Here is an 18,075-nt window from a genome sequence, read left to right on the forward strand (position 1 = left end):
ACAAATGCGCAAAGCCACCCACAGCTATAGCTGGATTACGTCAGAGAAAAATAACTCATTCGGAAGTTAAGGCTATGGCTCCCTACTTCTTTTTTTGTGCTTGAATTGTTTTTGGTGATGGCTTATGAATTCGGCGAAAAAGAAGCTTATATATGCCTATTACATTGCTACAGTGGACAGAGTAAGAATGATTCACTTCATTTGCTTATGGAATATATCACATGTTTTCTTTGCTAAAATTGTATGTTGCGTAAGATATCACTTAGTGCGAGTGTATTTTCAAGCTGCATTAGTGTATTTTTAGTTATTTGAGAATAGGGGAATTCAGCATTGATGTTTGAAGTCTTATTGGGAAGTTCCTCGTATGATATGAAGCACATTACGTAGGGTATTGTCAGAATATTTGTAGTTACTCACCTCAACAAAAAGCACAATTACGAATCCCATAGCAGCCGTCGTTAGTATTGCCATCTGAAAATGAAAACCAAGAAATAGAGGCATGTGATCATTGCAATTATCCATATTTTGTGTAGCCCAATCTTACTAGGTCGCCTATCGTATGCCTCACACAAGTTGTTGCATTTAACAACCTGAACATAGTGTTGAAATATTGAAGCACATAGTTGCTCGTTCTTTTTTCTTTAAGTGCTTTGCCCCGTTTGACCACTGTTACAAAGTTATAGATAGGGGCAAACTGCGTCTAGATATGATCGAAGCTTCAAGAATCTTGCCGCTGATTCTGCAGTTAGATTGACTTCTGCAGTCAGAATGCGAAATCCAAATGAACGTTGGCAAAGCGTGGGCATCAAGGCGAACGTCCCTAGCGATTCACCAGGTGCCTTGCAGCTACACAAGGCAGATTTTCGAAAGTACTAGTAGGAATTAGGTTCCAGCCACCATTGGGAAGGATGGTTATGGGAGCGACTGCAGGACGCCCTTAAATAAACATTGTGGGCCGCACGCGCTCTGCAACCGGTATGTGAGCTTGCTGTGCTGTTCCAACGAAAAGATAGCGTGCTTGCCTTAAGACGTGACCCTGAGAGAGAGAGAGCATGGCTCCTCGAAAGGGCATGCGTGGGACACCATGGCAAGCTCCCACACAAGCACCACCAGCATGGCTATAATCAAACGCGAAACCAACGAAAGGGGACGAACTGTACGAGCACGTTAGCTTTTCTTTTTAGGGCGCTATGTCATTCCTATTCTGCCAAATCAATCAGCAAAAGAAAACAGGGCACATGACATATTTTGCGCTGGCGTAGCGATCCCTCTCGGTCATCTAATACGGCCGAATTGCCCAATGCAGGGCCAAATAATCAAATCAGTTTTGTTGTCGCAACCAGTCTTACATGACATATTATCATTCACTCAAAAAACGGGACTGCCATCGCCTGCATGGATTTAGGACAGTGACATAGCTCATTTCGAAGGTGGTGGGCCTAATGAGTTTGTAACACGGATAACTAGCCCTGTGTGAACTCCACAGACTGCGTTAATACACTAATTGACTCATGAATCAAAGACCACGCACCTAACTCTTACAATTAGTAAAAAAAAATGCATGAAACGGCCCCGAGACGGCCTAGTTCCCCGGTGAATCACGGTGGATTTAGCTAAGTATTAAGCATCGCGCTCTTATGTAAACCCCAGATCCAGAACTGCTCCCTGGACGCTGTGCGAATAGAGCGGCCGTACCTCTAAGTGGTCATGTCATATTTCAGTGAATGAACACTGTAAACGCCCATTAGAGCCTGCCCCTGTCAATGCCTCACAATAGCGGCCGTAAACCAACGCTTACTGACTACAGCACACGTTTTTCAGCTTTATGCGACCCCTATAAATAGTCGGCGCACTTGACCCATAATTCAAATTTGAACGACTGAAGACTGTTCTCACCATTATTGTTCCGTTTTGACCGATGTTTGCTATTCTATGCAGAAGTTCACCCAATCAGCAGATGAAAATCTATGTAACGCATGTACAGCTTTAATTTTGTACCGTCAATACAAAAAGACGCCTGGTGGAAGTGCTCCTTACTTTCGTACGGGAAACCCTGTGCACGACAAAGCTGTGCACAGCACCAGATCGCAATGAATTAATGAGCTAGCCTCGTGCCATAAGGACACCTGCCGTAGTACGGACGCTTATCCGAAAAGACAAGGAAGCTAATGCGCAAGCCAACAATGATAATAGCAGTTTCATTGTCAGCGTGAACGCTCATGCGTATCCAACCGATGGAGCCCACAGCATTAAATGGAAGTTCCTGGGATGACCGAAGCCTCACTTGAGACATTCGAGAGCGTGTGAACATTCAACACCTGAAGCTCTGAGGACGAGATGCGCTCCGACTTTATTTCATACTGTGACGCCGCAGTTATCACGACGTTTATTCCGCGTCAAAGATTGGGCGAACCGACCACGCCCACAGCACGGATCACACTCGAGAGCCAGCCCCACAAGCGATGATGGAGAACCCCATATGAACCCCACATAATGATGATCATGTACACATGACAAAGAATAGCTTATAAATTCCCACACTAATGTCCCCTCGCGCGAGAGCGGCCATCCTGGCCGCAATTCAAAGGAGCGATGAATGTCTCGTGAAAGGCTTCATACGGAAAACGTGGACAATCTCAGTGGCGCGGCAGCGGCGGTTATTTAGAACAATACCTGGTTCCACGCGATAGTTAACCGGAGAAGTCTGGTCCAAGACTTTGTAGGGGCCCATGAACAGAAGCTGAAACTTGTCACACAATCCAGGAGTACGAAACGAACTGGAGTCCGGAGTAGCACTTCCTCGCTAGAGCGGAAGCACACGACGCGATTAGAGGCGTCGTAATGCTGCTTGCGGTCCTGTTGTCGTGCTTCGGTGTTGATGCGGGCGAGCTGGCGACAACGCAGTATGCGGGACACATATTCTTCGCAGGAGGAAGGACACTGATGGCCAGTTGGCGTGAAGAAAGAGACGTCAAGACAGGAAGAGGGCGAACGACCATAGACAAGCTAGAATGGCGAGTAACCGGTCGTGCGTTGAACGGCGGTATTATATGCAAAAGTCACGAATGTCACCAGTTTCTGTGATCCGGGTCGATGTACATGGCTAGATGCCTAGATGCCACCAGTAAATGAATCGAAGATTTAGAGACTGCGTTGAACACCGAGAACTAGTTTCGCAGCCCGTTCTTCAAGACGTTCAGATAAGTTATACAAGGAGACCGGGCCCTGGCTCATCCTAATGGCGGAGTACAACTAAATAATGAGAACATCGCGATATTCATGGAGAATGTGATGAGTCTCTCTCGGCACGCCGATATTACAGCGGAAAATAAAACTTCCGTTCGGATGCGCAGAGCGAAGCGAGATCTTTTCGCCTGAGCGATAAGGACCCTGTCACAGAGTTTCATAGTGACGCTGCCCTGCGCGATTTCCTAAGCAACACGGCTCTTTCATGTACCTGGCCGTCAGTCACTATGGTATCATTGCGAAGAAACCGGTCACGTCTAACACCAGTGGCCATCTATATCAGCGAAATGGGACTGCGAGGCTACGGCGCAAGACACTTTTGCTACACCAGGTTGAACGTCCTAAGGCAGGCACGTACACAAGGGGGGGGGGGGGGCCGGGGGGCCCGGCCCCTTGCCTCCGAAACTAAGCTGCATACCCCCCCCCCCCCTCAACCCACGCCACCACTCATCACGCACATCTCTAAAGCGCCGCCAAATCAATCTACTTGGCGGTCAACATTTTGCCGTCTTTTACAGAGAAAGCAGTGTATGACTAACTTCTGTAGTTTTTTCGGCGTCTGTTCACAGAAAAAATCATCATGTGGGCCGGCCCTGCATGGTGATAGTGAAGAAAGGGTCCAAGATCAATGGCACATACCCTTTGAACTCGGAAACCTACAACGCGCCCTTCGGAGTCTTCGGGACGGGCCCATGTATGGGGAGCTCTTAACGCCTGCTACGCCTCCGCCGCGGGTGGGCCCAGTATTGCAATATCTTCGGGATCGGCCTATGTAAGGGGAGTTCTTAATGCCTGCTTCACCTTCCCCGTGGGTCGTTCCGGCATTGCACTACCTTCGGGATCGCTCCACGTGTAGCGAAGGCTTAACGCCTGCTTCACCTCTGCTCCGGGGAGGCCTGGTATTGCAATATCTTTGGAATCGGCCTACGTATGGGGAGTTCTCAATGCCTGCTTCACCTCCGCCGGGGCTCGGCCCAGTGTTGCACAATCTTCGGGATCGGCACACGCATGCGGGGTGCTTAACGCCTGCTTCACTTCTGCCGCGGGTCGGCCCGATATTGCATTATGTTCAGGCCGACCCCCAGCGGAGGTGAAACACTTTGCTTTTCGTTTGAGAGATTTGACTGTCGTCAGCTTTCGCTGCCATTCCAAACTTCACAGAGTGGAATGGTTGTCAATTTTTGCCCTCCTTTTGGATGGCGGTAGTTATCGGCATCTCCTGGGGTGTGCAGACCAGTTTTCTGATCGATTCGGTGCCCGCGCTACTAACTCCATATGAACTAAGGCAGGGCGTAGTTTACTGCTTTAACTATAATATTATATTTTGTTTGTAATGCCCAGCACAATTTTTATTTGACCATCTATTCAACGATCACGCGCATCGCTGTTGCTTCGTTAGTTCAACCTTCCTCATGTAAACTGATCCAGGGGCCAGGAAAGGGATTCGGTTCATAGTCAGCTGTTCTGTATGCTCGTGGAACGAGTTGTTGACGAAGAAACTCAGTTGCATTGAACTTTTCATTTTGCTTCATTATTTCCTCGAGTGACGGCTCGTCGCGACGCTGGCAGATAATCTAAACCTTATATCCGCGATATGGGTTAGATAAGATGGAAAATTAGATATTGCGAAACAGCGTCCATCATCAGACCCCGCAATAACCGTTAAACCGATAAGCAATATGACTGTCACCCGTTACCTCGTCTGGTTTTTCCCTAATTGTACAGCACATTTCATGAAAATTGGCAACTGGAAACAAGAGTCGCAAGGAGATGAGAAATTAAGCGATCTACTAAGGGAGAAAGCCACGGCAACAGCGAAACAGGGAGAAAAAGCGAAAATTGTTCATGAAAATATATATGGATTAATATCTTTTTATTTAAAAAGGAAGTAGAGAAAGCGACACCGGAAGTTGAGAATAATTCCGTGTGTTGAATGACGCTTCTACAGTTATGAATCGAGCCGCTTGACGTATCCACTTCCCTGCTGTGCTATGGGGGTGTTTTTCTAACCTTCCGCTGTGGCCTCAGTAGTTCTAGAACCCCACAGCGTCCTGCGCTCTACGCAGATGTACGGGACTGGGGACCACGAATCGTTACGCACCTTCCCAAATAACAGCACGAATCGGTTTTAGAATTTGGTAGAGCAGTAAATGAGGGATGCAAAAGAATTGTGATTGTTTCGCAAATATACATTTCTCTATAATTCTTCCAGAGCTAATTCAAAAAAACACCACTAGAAATCTTTATTTGGCACTTTCGCTTGTTAACTTGTTATTGGCAAGGTTCTTCCAGCGCATTTTTCATGCGCGAGTCAATTTGATATGGTGATTTGTTTGCCAAGTAAAGAAGAGGTGTATCTCACAGGTACACCTGTGAGATACACGTGATTTCAATTCCCTTTTGCGGGCTTACGCGTCTTAATGGCGAATGGTGGGCACTATTCACATTTGTGCTAGTAAAAGTACCCTCCCCCTCATTTGCATAGAAATGTTACCTTGGGTTGGGCCCCCCTCGAAAAAAAATCCTGTGTACGTGCCTGTCCTAAGGCCTTTACCGGTTAGCTGGCAACAACAAAGGAGATTTTACGACCTTCCCTTTCGCCGTCGTCAGGCCTGCACATCTCGCCTCAGCGCCAAATGGGCTGGTACGTTAGCCCTCATCTTGAAAACTGAAAACAGGTATCCATTGAGGTTCAGTTGCTTTTCGTCAAAATGCTCAAGATCCTCGGCGCCCAGAAGGCAACGCAAAATTCATGCTTAGTAGGAAGCAACGACATCGCGCCCTAGGAAGAAGCCTTGAAGCAAAGAATGCGCCACCTATGCCACGCCGAACGGCCTGTTCTATTTTCAAGGTCATGCCAAAAGAGGCTTTATTCAACATCCTCAACGTTCTGGTGTGTGGTACACGCAGTGTTGAGAGCTTCGAATTGGCAGACTTCCCGTGTATTTGAATGATGTCATCCTCCTTGCTGTGACTTTTGACGACCATCAAAGGTGACTTCGGAGAGTACTCGACGCAATCAGGTCATCAAGGCTCACCGAGACTATAGAAAAGTGCCGCTGGTGTCGAAAAAGTTCCTCTTCCTGGGCCACGACATTAGCAAATGTGCATTTTCTCCTGGCCTGTTGAAGACAGCTGTCATAGCAAAACTTCCGCAACCCGTCGTGAAGGAGCCCATACAGAAATGTCCTCTCCTGTGCTCTTACTATAGGCGTGTTGTAAATGAATTCACCAGCATAACCACGGCGCTTACACATCTAAGTGAACCAGCCGTCGAGTTCAAGTGGAAGCCACCAGAAATATGAGCATTTCAAGACCTGAAATGATGCCAGAACTTGCCACGGCTACAAAGCTAAATAAAAATGGCAATACGGAAATCTTTTTCGACGCAAGTAGTATAAAACTCACCGTGGATTCATTCTACATAAGACTAGATTTGAAAGGGTGATAGCCTAGACTATTCAGTAGCTGTGGAAAGCAGCAGTCATTCATTCTATGGTGAAAGAAGAGCATTTTGCAATAATTGAGACTGCGGCAAAATTCCAGCCTTACAATTACTAAAAGTGTTTAGCCGCAGCCGTGCCCTATGTTGGTACCAAACCAAATGGACCCATGAGGTTACCTTGTACGGTGGAGTCTCAGACTGCAAGAAATAAACGTCACTAGGATACAAAATACTGCATGGGAAAACTCTGATGCCGACGATAGCCTTTGCGCCGCCCCGATGAACCCGCCGCCACAAGATGAGGACACATGTCTAGGAACGATAACCGCAGACGACTCCGCAGTGGGCCAGCGAACATCATGAAACTAACAAGCTAACATACTTTGAAAGCGAGGCAAACGAGGTCCCTACTATATTTAACCCTTTAGTGATGCTACATATAAATACTCAGAAAAAATGTTTCTTTTCTATGTGATCATGCAAAAGGGTCCAATAATAGGCATAATTAACAAAACAAATAAAAATGTTTGCAGGAATCTTTAATGGCACTAGGGGTAAAACACCAGGCAAGAAACTGGAAGCGGGCTTCAATCCAAGCCACCTAAGGCTTCGTTTTCTATTTGTATTGACAGCTGTCATCATATGTGAACTATTGGTGTGCATTTCATTTGCTTCACATAAAATGTGCGACACCACATTCATCAGCTGCGAAGCTTTCTTTCCGAGAAACCCGTACGGGTTTCCTGTGCAGCTTCTCGCAAGATTTGGGTGGCGGACAATATTGCGTTTCATTAGGATTCCTGCGTCTTGTGGGACTCCGCAAATCTGACCTGCTATGTTGGGTATATATTGTCACCACGATAACTAAGATGGGCTCACCGAAACAGAACAGCCTTCTTTAATGATGGCCGACAAGGGAAAATCCGGCGCGCAACTGCGACCTTCGTCGTCTTCTCTCTGGCGATCGGTGCCTTTAACAGGCAGCTGACTGCTGGCGATCAGAACTCGTGGTGGGTAGCTAACTTCGCGTCATTACTGTCACGCTCATTGATCAGAGCAAGTAAAGAGCGAGAGAGGGTGCGGAAGAAAATTTATCAGAGGGACACTTCGTTGACGTAGTATGGTTTTATAACAACTACGTGGACAATCTCGGCTCGTTGCCGTCGTCGCCTCCAGCTCATAGTAGTACTATGAGAGACGACCTCGTAGTTCACGTCGCTGAGTCGCCTGACGATCTTGTACGGGCCAAAGTATCTAGGCAGCAATTTTTCCGACAGCCCCTGATGGCGGATGGGTGTCCACACCCAATTGTAGTCACGGGGTTTGTATTGGATGCTCCTCGGGCCACTGTTGTAATTGCGAGCGTCAGTACTCTGCTGGAAGCGGATGCGGTTGCGAGCAAGCTGTCGAGTTTCTTCGACCTTCTGGACGATGTCGTGAGCATTGTTGCTTCTTTTTTCGTTGTCTACCGTGAGCATGGCGCCTAAAGGTGTTGTCATGCAGCGCCCATAAACCAGTTCAAATGGTGTGAATCGTGTGGTTTACCGAACAGCCGTATTGTTTGTGAATGTGACCTACATTATAATTTGGTCCCATGTTGTGTGATCAACCTCAACGTGCATCAAGATCATATCGGCGATAGTTCTATTGAGGCGCTTCGTAAGTCCATTAGTTTGTAGATGGTAGGCCGTAGTTTTCCGATGATTGGCTTGTGGGTCAGTGTGACGATCTTCAGTATTAAGTCAGCAGTAAATACTGTCCCTCAAGCGGACATTAAGAGGGAAGGAGCCCCGTGATGTAATGCGATGACATGCACAAAAAACATGGCGACTTCTGTGTTTTGTTTCTGCGTGCCGCGTTAGGTATTCCGTTGCGACGACTATCCATTTGTTAGCTGCGGAAGGCGTAGGGAATGAACCGAGAAGATTAATTGCATCCTGTTGAAACGGTGCTGCAGGAGGATCTAGGGCTTGCAGAAGACCAGCAGGTTTCAAAGGTGGAACCTTGCGCCGCTGACAATCACGGCAGCTTCTTACGTAGCACTGAAGGAACGAAAACACCCGTGACGAGCAATAATTCTGGAGTATGCGCGCTAACGCTCTGGCGAACCCCAAGTTTCCGGCGCTGAGGTCGTCATGACACAATTGTCACTCTTCTTTGCGGAGTGTAACTGAGACGACGAGAACGAACGTTTCTTGGTTGTTTTCGGCGTTCTTTTTGTAGACAACGTTGTTGTGCAGGCAGTAAGAAGTCAGGCCTAGTGACATCGGTCACGGGACAACAACGTCGGCTCCCTGTAGGTATACGATGAGGAGAAGCAATGCACTGTCTGCACGTTGGAGGTCAGCCATCTCGACGGTGTCTTCAGCACCAAGAAGCTGGAAGCCTGGCTCTAAATAACTTAGCTTCGAAGGTATAGGGGCACGTGAGAAGCTGTCGGCGTCGCAGTGCTTCTGTTCGGATAGATAAAAAACTGTTATGTAGTCCTGAAGGCGGATGGTCCAACGTTCGAGGCGGCCTGAAAGGTCCCTAAGACTCGCAAGCCAGAACAGTGGGTGGTCAACTGCTACTCGAAAAGGTCGGCCGTACAGGTAGAACCGGAACTTGCCGATGTCCCAAACAATGGCGACGCACTCATTTTCTGTCTTGAAATTGTTGTCCCCCACTTTTGTCAGACTTCGACTCGCGTAGGCTACTACTCGTTCGGCGCCGTCTTGCCACTGGATGAGCAGGCCACAGAGCCTCACGTTGCTGGCGTCTGAATGGATTTCTGTATGAGCCTTGTCGTCGAAATTCCCGAGGGTGCATATTGGGTGCATATTGGCGAGTAGATCTCGTTAGTGGTTCAGCCATCATTGAAAATTGTTCGAGAAAACGACGGTTGTAAGCGCAGAGATCTAAGAAGCGTTGAACTGCCTTCCTGTCAGTTCGGCAGCTAGCTTCTCGGGGCCTGGCCGAACACCGCGACGGCTGACTACGCGTCCGAGAAACTTGAGCTATAAAGACAAAATTACATTTCTGGGGCTTGATAGTCAGATTTGCTTTGCTGATTGCGATGACTACGCCAGTGAGTCGTTCTAGCTGTTCATCAAATGTTCTGAAAAACACCACAACGTCGTCTAAGTAGACTAAGTATGACTGCCGTTTCAGTCCAACAGCAGCCGCAGCAAAAGGCGGTGGGCTCAGCTTCATCGTCCGCATAGGCTCGGGCAAAAGACCGCACTCAGGTTGGAGCCCTTGCAGACGGCGGCTGTTACGTTCGTGTACAGGGGTAATCTGCCCCGGACTACTCACAGGAGACATGTCAGGGGTACGCTTTGTCTCAGTTAGTGCCAGCATGTAACCCACACCTCCACCAATAAAATGTCACGAAGATAACTAAGACAGGCTCAACGAAACAGAACATCCTTCTTTAATGATGGCCGATATCCAAAATCCCGGCGCACAACTGCGCCCTTCATCGTCTTCCATCTGGCGATCGGAACTTACTCGGTGCGTAGCTTACTTCGCGTAAACATACATACATACATACATACATACATACATACATACGTACATACATACATACATACATACATACATACATACATACATACATACATACATACATACATACATACATACATACATACATACATACATACATACATACATACATACATACATCACATGTGATGATCTCAACAAACGTTTGTTGTGAGTGACACTACTCATTTCCTTTTTTCGCTCTTCACATACATTATGGACGTAAACGAACTGGCCCAACTCTCGGCATCACTGCACCTCTTAGCTGTTTATTAGTTTCTTTAACTTCCAATTAACTCCTTCGTGAGAACGCTTCTGTGTTTTATAGATTAAGGAAAGATACGCCTGAAAATATCAGTTTTTATTCAAAATACTTTTTTGGTAATTGAAAAATTATACATTCACGTAATATTTCCACGCAGAAAAATTGATGCCGCCCCATCCAAGTAGAAGTATTCGAAAATATTATAAGATAGACAGCGTAGGGTCTAGTGGCTTCATTTTTTTATTGACGCCTTACAGCTGATGTTCACAACCGTTATATGATGAGATTGCCTGCTTTAACTACAATCGAGCCTGCGGGGACACCGCATCGGCTCAATGTCCAATACTTAGAAGAGCCCAAACGTAGGGTATGCTCCTTTCATATAAGAGGTCACAGAACCTTTGTTGTTAATGGGTTCAGGGCAAACCCAAAATTGACTGAGTCACTCTGCAGCTAGCATTTGTTGTTGTGGTTGCAAACAATCTATTCGCGCACTATTCGCACACTATTGTGGAGATGACTACCTCTATATGAATATTGTGGTTAAATCACCACAATGACTCGACAGCTTCTATACGTTTGAGTCGTCCTAATGGCTTTTGTCTTCATCACCATAACCTGAGAGAAGTTTAACATAACGCATTGAAGATGCATATCTGAAACTAATTTTGGCCGTTACACTGCAGCGGAAATCTTCTGCAGGAAGTAAGAAGATTGCAAGAGGTCTTAGGGTAAAGCTTAGTCAACAGAAAAAAATTGAACGTTTAGTGTCTCCTGCAAAAGCGGTTCTAATTTTTTTTCACAATTGACGCCAATTGACATACAAATCACTTGAAATAGTAAAAGCATGTTCTTGAAATTTAAATTTGAATCCTTTTTTTATACTTCCGAAATTTTTACTTTTCACGCACAATTTTTACTTTTTTTTGGCCTAATGTATCTGAATCGCCGCTTAACTTTTTTACGCGCTTTGCTAAAGGTGATTCAAACGCAAGTAACTGGTTGCTATACGTTGCAGATAGTTTCATCGTGCGCACGTTAGTATAGCAATCTATAATATTCTTGATAACTAAAGCCGAGAATAAACTTTAGAAACGAGCTAAAACCTTGGAGCACCATTGCTTACCTCCGAAATCAGAAGTGGGAACGCAAAGACGGGGAGGACTGTCCACGTCATTGCAATCAGCATTACAGGCCGTCGCATTCATCTACCGCACCGTAAAAGTAATGTTCGAGAATCTGAACAACTTGAACAAAGTTACATTGACAAACTTTTCACCGCCACAAGCAGCAGCAGGAGATCAAAGAGCAAGAAAAGTCGGGGCCTCTGAATATACGTCTCATAGACGACGCGTTTCGGCGGTGCCAATTCGGTGTCTGGCTACATTGCTGCAATGCTAATTGCATTAACATCCACATTCATCCTCAGAAGGCTTGTGACACAATGTTTTAGCAAAGAGCATACAAAGTGAACGTACCTTTTCAATGATCTTTTTAGTCTTTTCATCAAGCTCGCCTTTCTTCTTGGGTCTTTTATCTTTATCCTTGTCGTCCGGATTTTTCCGAGCCAACTAGAAAAAATTAAAAAAGAGCTATTATAAAAGACTACCTCGACAGGCTATCATAAACTGCTACACTAGTCACAAGTGCTAACTTCACCCGCTTTCGTCTGACAGGTGTGAAGACTGCATGCGTTAGCATACCACTAGAGGGGTGCAACTTCAAAGTTTTTACATATTCCTAGGGGGGGGGGGGCAGGGCAACCCGGACGAAGGACAAAAGGAAGTGCACAATATGACCGCCGACTAACAACTGCCTTATTTTTTCAAACGAATCATTAAATATACAGAGAACGTGATCTTGTGATGAAGTGACGCGTAGAAGTTGTGAAGGGGTACCAGCCTATCTTGCCAATCAAAAAGTACGTTTCTTTATCATGCGGGGAGATAGAAGTCTGGCTGACGCATGCGCCTGAGTTGGCATGCATGAAGTAGGCTTCCAGAACCTCGTGGTTTACTTGATGTCCGTTTTCATACAATATTTGGGTATTTTCGAACAAGGCTCCGCATGGGCAATTTCTATAATGCGCGGCCAGAGTCGAGCATGTTCCATTCCTGATCGCACCTAACGCCGCGCATTGTCGAAATTCACAACTTCTACGCGTCACTTCATCACAAGATCACGTTCTCTGTATATTTATTCACTTGCTTGAAAAAATAAACCACTTGTTAGTCTCTGCTCATATCGTGCAATTCCTTTTTTTCCTTCGTTCGGGTTGTGCTGCCCACCCCTACGAATATGTTCAGTCACCAACTCGGCCATCTTGCTATGTTAATTCTGAGTCTTCCTGAAATAGATGGCAGTCGATACCATTAATATAAATTTTGGCAAGCACAGCAGACCCTGACATTATAAGCTTGAATATTTATAAGAAGAACCGGAAGTATGTTGATGTTTTATAGATATAAAGGGTACAGAGCGTCCATTGTTAAAGGATCGCTTGTGCGCAGCCATGTCCGGATCTTCCTCTATGGCAACGATACAATCGCCTAGATTTGCGGAAGATGATAAGTGGTTGGTAGCCTTCTCTCGTTTTCACATTCCTACAGTGCTCTGACATCGCTTCCGCCTTCACTTGCAGCCAGGTCCCCAGCAAAGAGAGAGGAAAAAAATTGTTTAATCGAACAGTGGACCGCACTATATATATATATATATATATATATATATATATGGAGAGAGAGAGATAGAGAGAGAGACGACAAGAAAGGGGGTTAACGGAGGGGCCCGATTTTTATTAGTGATACCATAAGAAGCCAACAAACACTGAGACCAAGGACAACATAGGGGACATTACTTGTGCCTACTAAATAAAATATAGCAACGATAAATTAATGGAAATTAAAGTGGATGAAAAAACAACTTGCAGCAGGTGGGAACTCAACCCACATCCTTCGCATTTGCAAACTTAGAGCAAGCCGGAGTGGAGCTTTGAGGTGGAGCTTTCACTTAAGATGACAAAACAGAGAAGTCCTCAAGCTTTCCTCTTGAAATCATGTAATGATACTTATGTGTCTGTCAAGGCCTCTTTTTTGAGGGAAGGTGGTCAAATCAGCATAAGTGACAACCATCCTCTACATGTATTTAGTATTTGCGTTTATCTTTTCATGTGCTTACCATGGTGTCTTATCTTACCTTGTGTTTATATGATGTTTTCATAGTGGTACTTGATGTGATGATAGCGTTCACTTATTTATTTATTGCGGCAAAGTAATTTGTTCAACCTTCTGTTGAAATGCGGAAAATTTGGCCACTCATAAGTGCCCAAGATAGCCAGCCGTATTTAAAGAATTATGATGCAGGTAGAATGCACTTGTTGGGATTGACATGATGCGAAACTTTCGACTAATGGTCAAATAGATTTTGTAAACCCAAGTGCAATATGTACAATTGCCCTTTTTTCATTTTTGAGGGTACCTGTGGTAGGTGGCATAGTTCTAACCCTTGATCTATATTGCTCGATGTGGCGGCCATTACTCTAAAAGAAATGAAAATGTGTTATCGCTAAATTGCTATGAATATGATAATTAACGTTTAAATTATTTACTTTGGGAAACGTTTTCATGTATGGATTATAGCCCGTGAGTTCTCTAGGCGTATCCACTTGGAATGAACTCTCAGTACTGCACCAGTTTCGAGAATTGGTTCCAAGTGGATACCCGTGCGCACTCACTAGCTGGAATTCGTAAATTAAAAGATGGGGTCAAATAAAGAAATAAAAAGTTAGGGTGATTACGTTAATAACGAATTTTGGCATTTTGACATTTCGTAGAAGTTATAGCCGCTTGATTGAGTAACTTAGATCAGATAAGAATTCTGCTATTCGCCACGGGCAACTTGTAAAATTTTCGACCTTCTAGTAAAACTTCAGCTATAGATGCAAGCAGGAAAAACAGCCTTTTTAGTTTATTTTCCTTTATGTTTTTTTTCCATTGTGAATAGAGGCAAGCCTGAAGAACCTGAACATTCAACTGATGAAGGTTCAGGTGAAGAGTTGTTACAAGAAAGAAAAGCCACCGTGGGAATGTTGGCTCCAGAGAAATTGTGTGTTAGACCGCTACTGACCGCATGTTGCTGTTTCATTGTGAACATATGCCATAGCACGTGATACGCAATGTTGTACGTAACACTTAATGCTTTTAGTAATAGCTTGCGCTTGCCACCGGCAAGATCGGGCCCTGTTGTTGGCCAAGGCGCATCGTGCGAGAGAAAGGAAGTGATGGTCAGTGCCAATGCGAAAAATATAGGCATTGATTTCAATATGCTAAATAAAGTGTGCTCTACACTGCATACCCTTATGCCCTTGGGACTGAGAACAGATTTCAGCACACATCTACCACCCCATGAACACTCTACTAGGTGCGCTTCAATGTAAACTAAAAGAAAGTGTTAAGGATGGAGAACACACACACATAAACTCCTTAAAATAAGAAACAAAGATTGAATATTTTTTTTTTTCTGAATGAGCATGTCTTATTCACCTTACCCATGTATTTATTAAGAGCAAAAAAATGGTTCTTTTTCGGGAAGGTAATTTTGTCATAAAATTAGCTTGAGTGCTAGTTACGCCGTCAATGATAACTAGGTAATGAATTACTGAATTGAGTGAAGCTTCGACATTTATGTAGTAAGTGGGGGACCTACAAAGTGAGCCAGGAAAAAATTTAATATGATAAATATTAAGGAAGTAATTGTTCAAAAACTCAGCAAAGTAAAGAAACACTGTCAACTAGGTCAAATTTTATTTGCAAAATGCGCCGCAAATGAAAAAGAAATATTCTTTGCACGCATCTCTATGTGAGGAATGAGTGTCCGAAATTTAGCTTTAATATAGTCATTTAGAACAATGTTATCAACACTTGCGCAACACGAGGAAGCGCAAAATATTCTTTTGAGGAAAACATTGAGAAATGTTTCAAACCCTATCCTAAATGTCAAAAATAACACATAAAGATCATAGAGGCCTGGAGGCAATGTGTAGATCTTTTAGTAGAATAACAAGTGCACAATTCGTACAAGATACCCGTTACTCTTACAGACAGCTTATAATGAAAAAAATAGTATTTTCAATTATATTTACACGAAAGAAAGAGTACTGATTTTCGGAACCATTGCATCCAGTTTCGCTAAACGAGGGTGTGGGTTGAAGAACTTTAACTCCCAAGCTAATGACAGTAAGAAGATAATTCTTTGGTAACATGTTTCTGCATGTTTATGCGCAGATTAAATTTAAAAAAAAATACAAAAAGAAAGAATAAATCTTAGGCAAGAAAAGTGACTTTTCAACGTGGGTTCCAATTTTAGATAAATGTAATGATTGCACTTCTGTAGTAACCATTTCATCATTCCTAGCATGAACAAAGCAATTGTAAACAAGAAAATGACGTAAATTGAAGATCCAAGTGAAGCTGTCAATGCTGGGATTACATCAAAAATAGCATAATTCACAACGGCAGGCTCTTCCATTGTGAGTCACGCCATTTTTTATCTGATCCCAGCATTGACCGATTCAAAGACAGCAGCATAGAGGCAGGTTACATGGAGATAACGTCAACTCCTCCAGTTTGATGAGGGTGGCTAAAAATGAGGCGCAGCATTCGGACATTCGGCGCTTACTGTCGTCGGATTAAAACTAGCAAAATTGCAGAAAACTATGATAGACTTCTGGACGAACAACCTGTCACTCTGGCTTGACCGAATATTTTTCTACAGTTCCTCTCGAAGTATCGGGGCTGTCTTATGCGCATAGATGATATGGTGTTTGTGGACGAAGCATCCTCAGAAGATTCACAAAGTTCTGCAAAGTCTGTAGAAGGCCGCACATCGACTAATTTGTGAGCAATGACAACTTGGACTAACAGCTATCATGCACTTGCGCTACACCACGTTTGAGACGTGGTCCCAATTAAGCACATCCCTTTTCATCTCTTGAACCGTGGTTTCAATTTAGAACTTCATTAAAAATGTTATATAGTGGGCTATGTTTCCATGGACACATACGAGGGGGTGTTGAAAAGTTCCTGGCTCTTCTGACCTGCGTGTAGAATTAGAACATAAACTTGACACCATATAAAAGCTTGATATCTTGTTAAGTAATGGCGACAACGTGAGATGTGTCGGATTTTCAGAACTATTTCAATTTCAAATAGAACCTGGGATCGCAGAGGCAGAAGCTAGTTTCCCGTCATTGGAGTTACGGGGCATCATAAACTTCATGTTCCTTCTGGAAAAATCTGCAAAGGACATTCACACTGAGGTGTCAGAAATATTATGGGAGAAGTGAACTTCTTAAAACAGTAAAAACCTGCGTTTGTCATTTCAAGACCACGCATTTTAGCACTGAAGGTGGACGCCGCAGTGGGTGCCCCACAATCTCAAGAAATCCGGCAACAAGCGATGCTTTCCATAAGCCGATTATCGAGGATAGGCGAATATCCGCCAGAAAGATAGCGCAGTTACTCCACATCTCCCGGGAGCGTGTTGGTTTCATTACTACCAATGTACTACTAAAGTGCAAGCTTTCAGTGAAGTGGGCGACAAAATGTTTGAACAGTGAACAGAAAAAAGGCACAAGCTGAGTCACTCAGAAATGTTTCGATCTTTTTTGATGAAACAAAGGATTTTTTTTATAAATTAGGGGCCGAGGATGAAACCAGGCTCCACATTTATGACCCAGAAATCAAGGAACAGTTGAAGGAATGGCGTCACAGAGTGTCCGTACGACTGAAAAAGTTCAGCACCAAGAAATGGACCACAAAATTCATGTCGTCCATTTCCTGGGCCGCTCAGAGCTGTTTTGATCCTTTTTAATGATACGAAGGATTTTTTTTATAGGTTAGGGACCGAGGATGAAACCAGGCTCCACATTTATGACGCAGAAATCAAGGAACAGTTGAAGGAATAGCGTCACAGAGTGTCCCTACGACTGAAAAAGTTCAGCACCAAGAAATGCACCACACAATTCATGGCGTCCAATGTCTGGGACAAAAACGGTGTTTTTTTTGGCGGACTACCTGCCTCAGGGCTTTAGTACAACCGCACGGTGCTACGACAGCCTTCTGGAGCAGTTGATGGAGGCCGCAAAGTCGAAACACCGGAGGAAGTTGACGAAAGAGATCTTTTTGTTGCAGGACAATGCACCTTGGCCCACGTGCAAAGCTGTATCTGCCAAACTGAAGGGCCTGCGTTTCTAATTGGTCTACGATCCCCATATTCACAAGAACTGGTGCCTTCTGACTATCGTCTGTATAATAACTTGCAGAAGCTACTGAAACGTCACCATTATGACGGCATTGTTCATGTCAAACATGCTGAATTTTTCATCAAGTTGATTAAGAAAGCTGAAGTAACGATGTAACAAGTGCATCATCCTCAGGGGAAATAGGTAGAGTAAATGTGTACTTTCATAACTTTGACTCCATTCTTTCTGTACGAAGCCAGGAACTTTTCAGCACCCCCTTGTATCTACTAAGGAACGGTTGAAGTTCAATTCTACCTCATCAGCGGCATCACTATCAGGAAGAGAACACTCCCTACA

The 18,075-nt window shown here is 44.4% G+C and overlaps 1 protein-coding gene across 1 annotated transcript in view; it reads right to left on the minus strand.

Moving 5' to 3' along the window:
• Positions 1-18,075, minus strand: part of LOC129388009 (uncharacterized) — a 46,499-nt gene that overhangs the window by 4,841 nt on the left and 23,583 nt on the right. Inside the window, exons 4-5 of the mRNA XM_072284676.1 lie at positions 11,960-12,052; positions 418-471 (exon numbers count right to left, since the gene is read on the minus strand). Coding sequence (XP_072140777.1) covers positions 418-471; positions 11,960-12,052 — 147 coding nt within the window. The remainder of the gene's footprint in view (positions 1-417; positions 472-11,959; positions 12,053-18,075) is intronic.

This window comes from Dermacentor andersoni, chromosome 10 (genome assembly GCF_023375885.2).
Source record: "Dermacentor andersoni chromosome 10, qqDerAnde1_hic_scaffold, whole genome shotgun sequence".
Taxonomy (NCBI): domain Eukaryota; kingdom Metazoa; phylum Arthropoda; class Arachnida; order Ixodida; family Ixodidae; genus Dermacentor; species Dermacentor andersoni.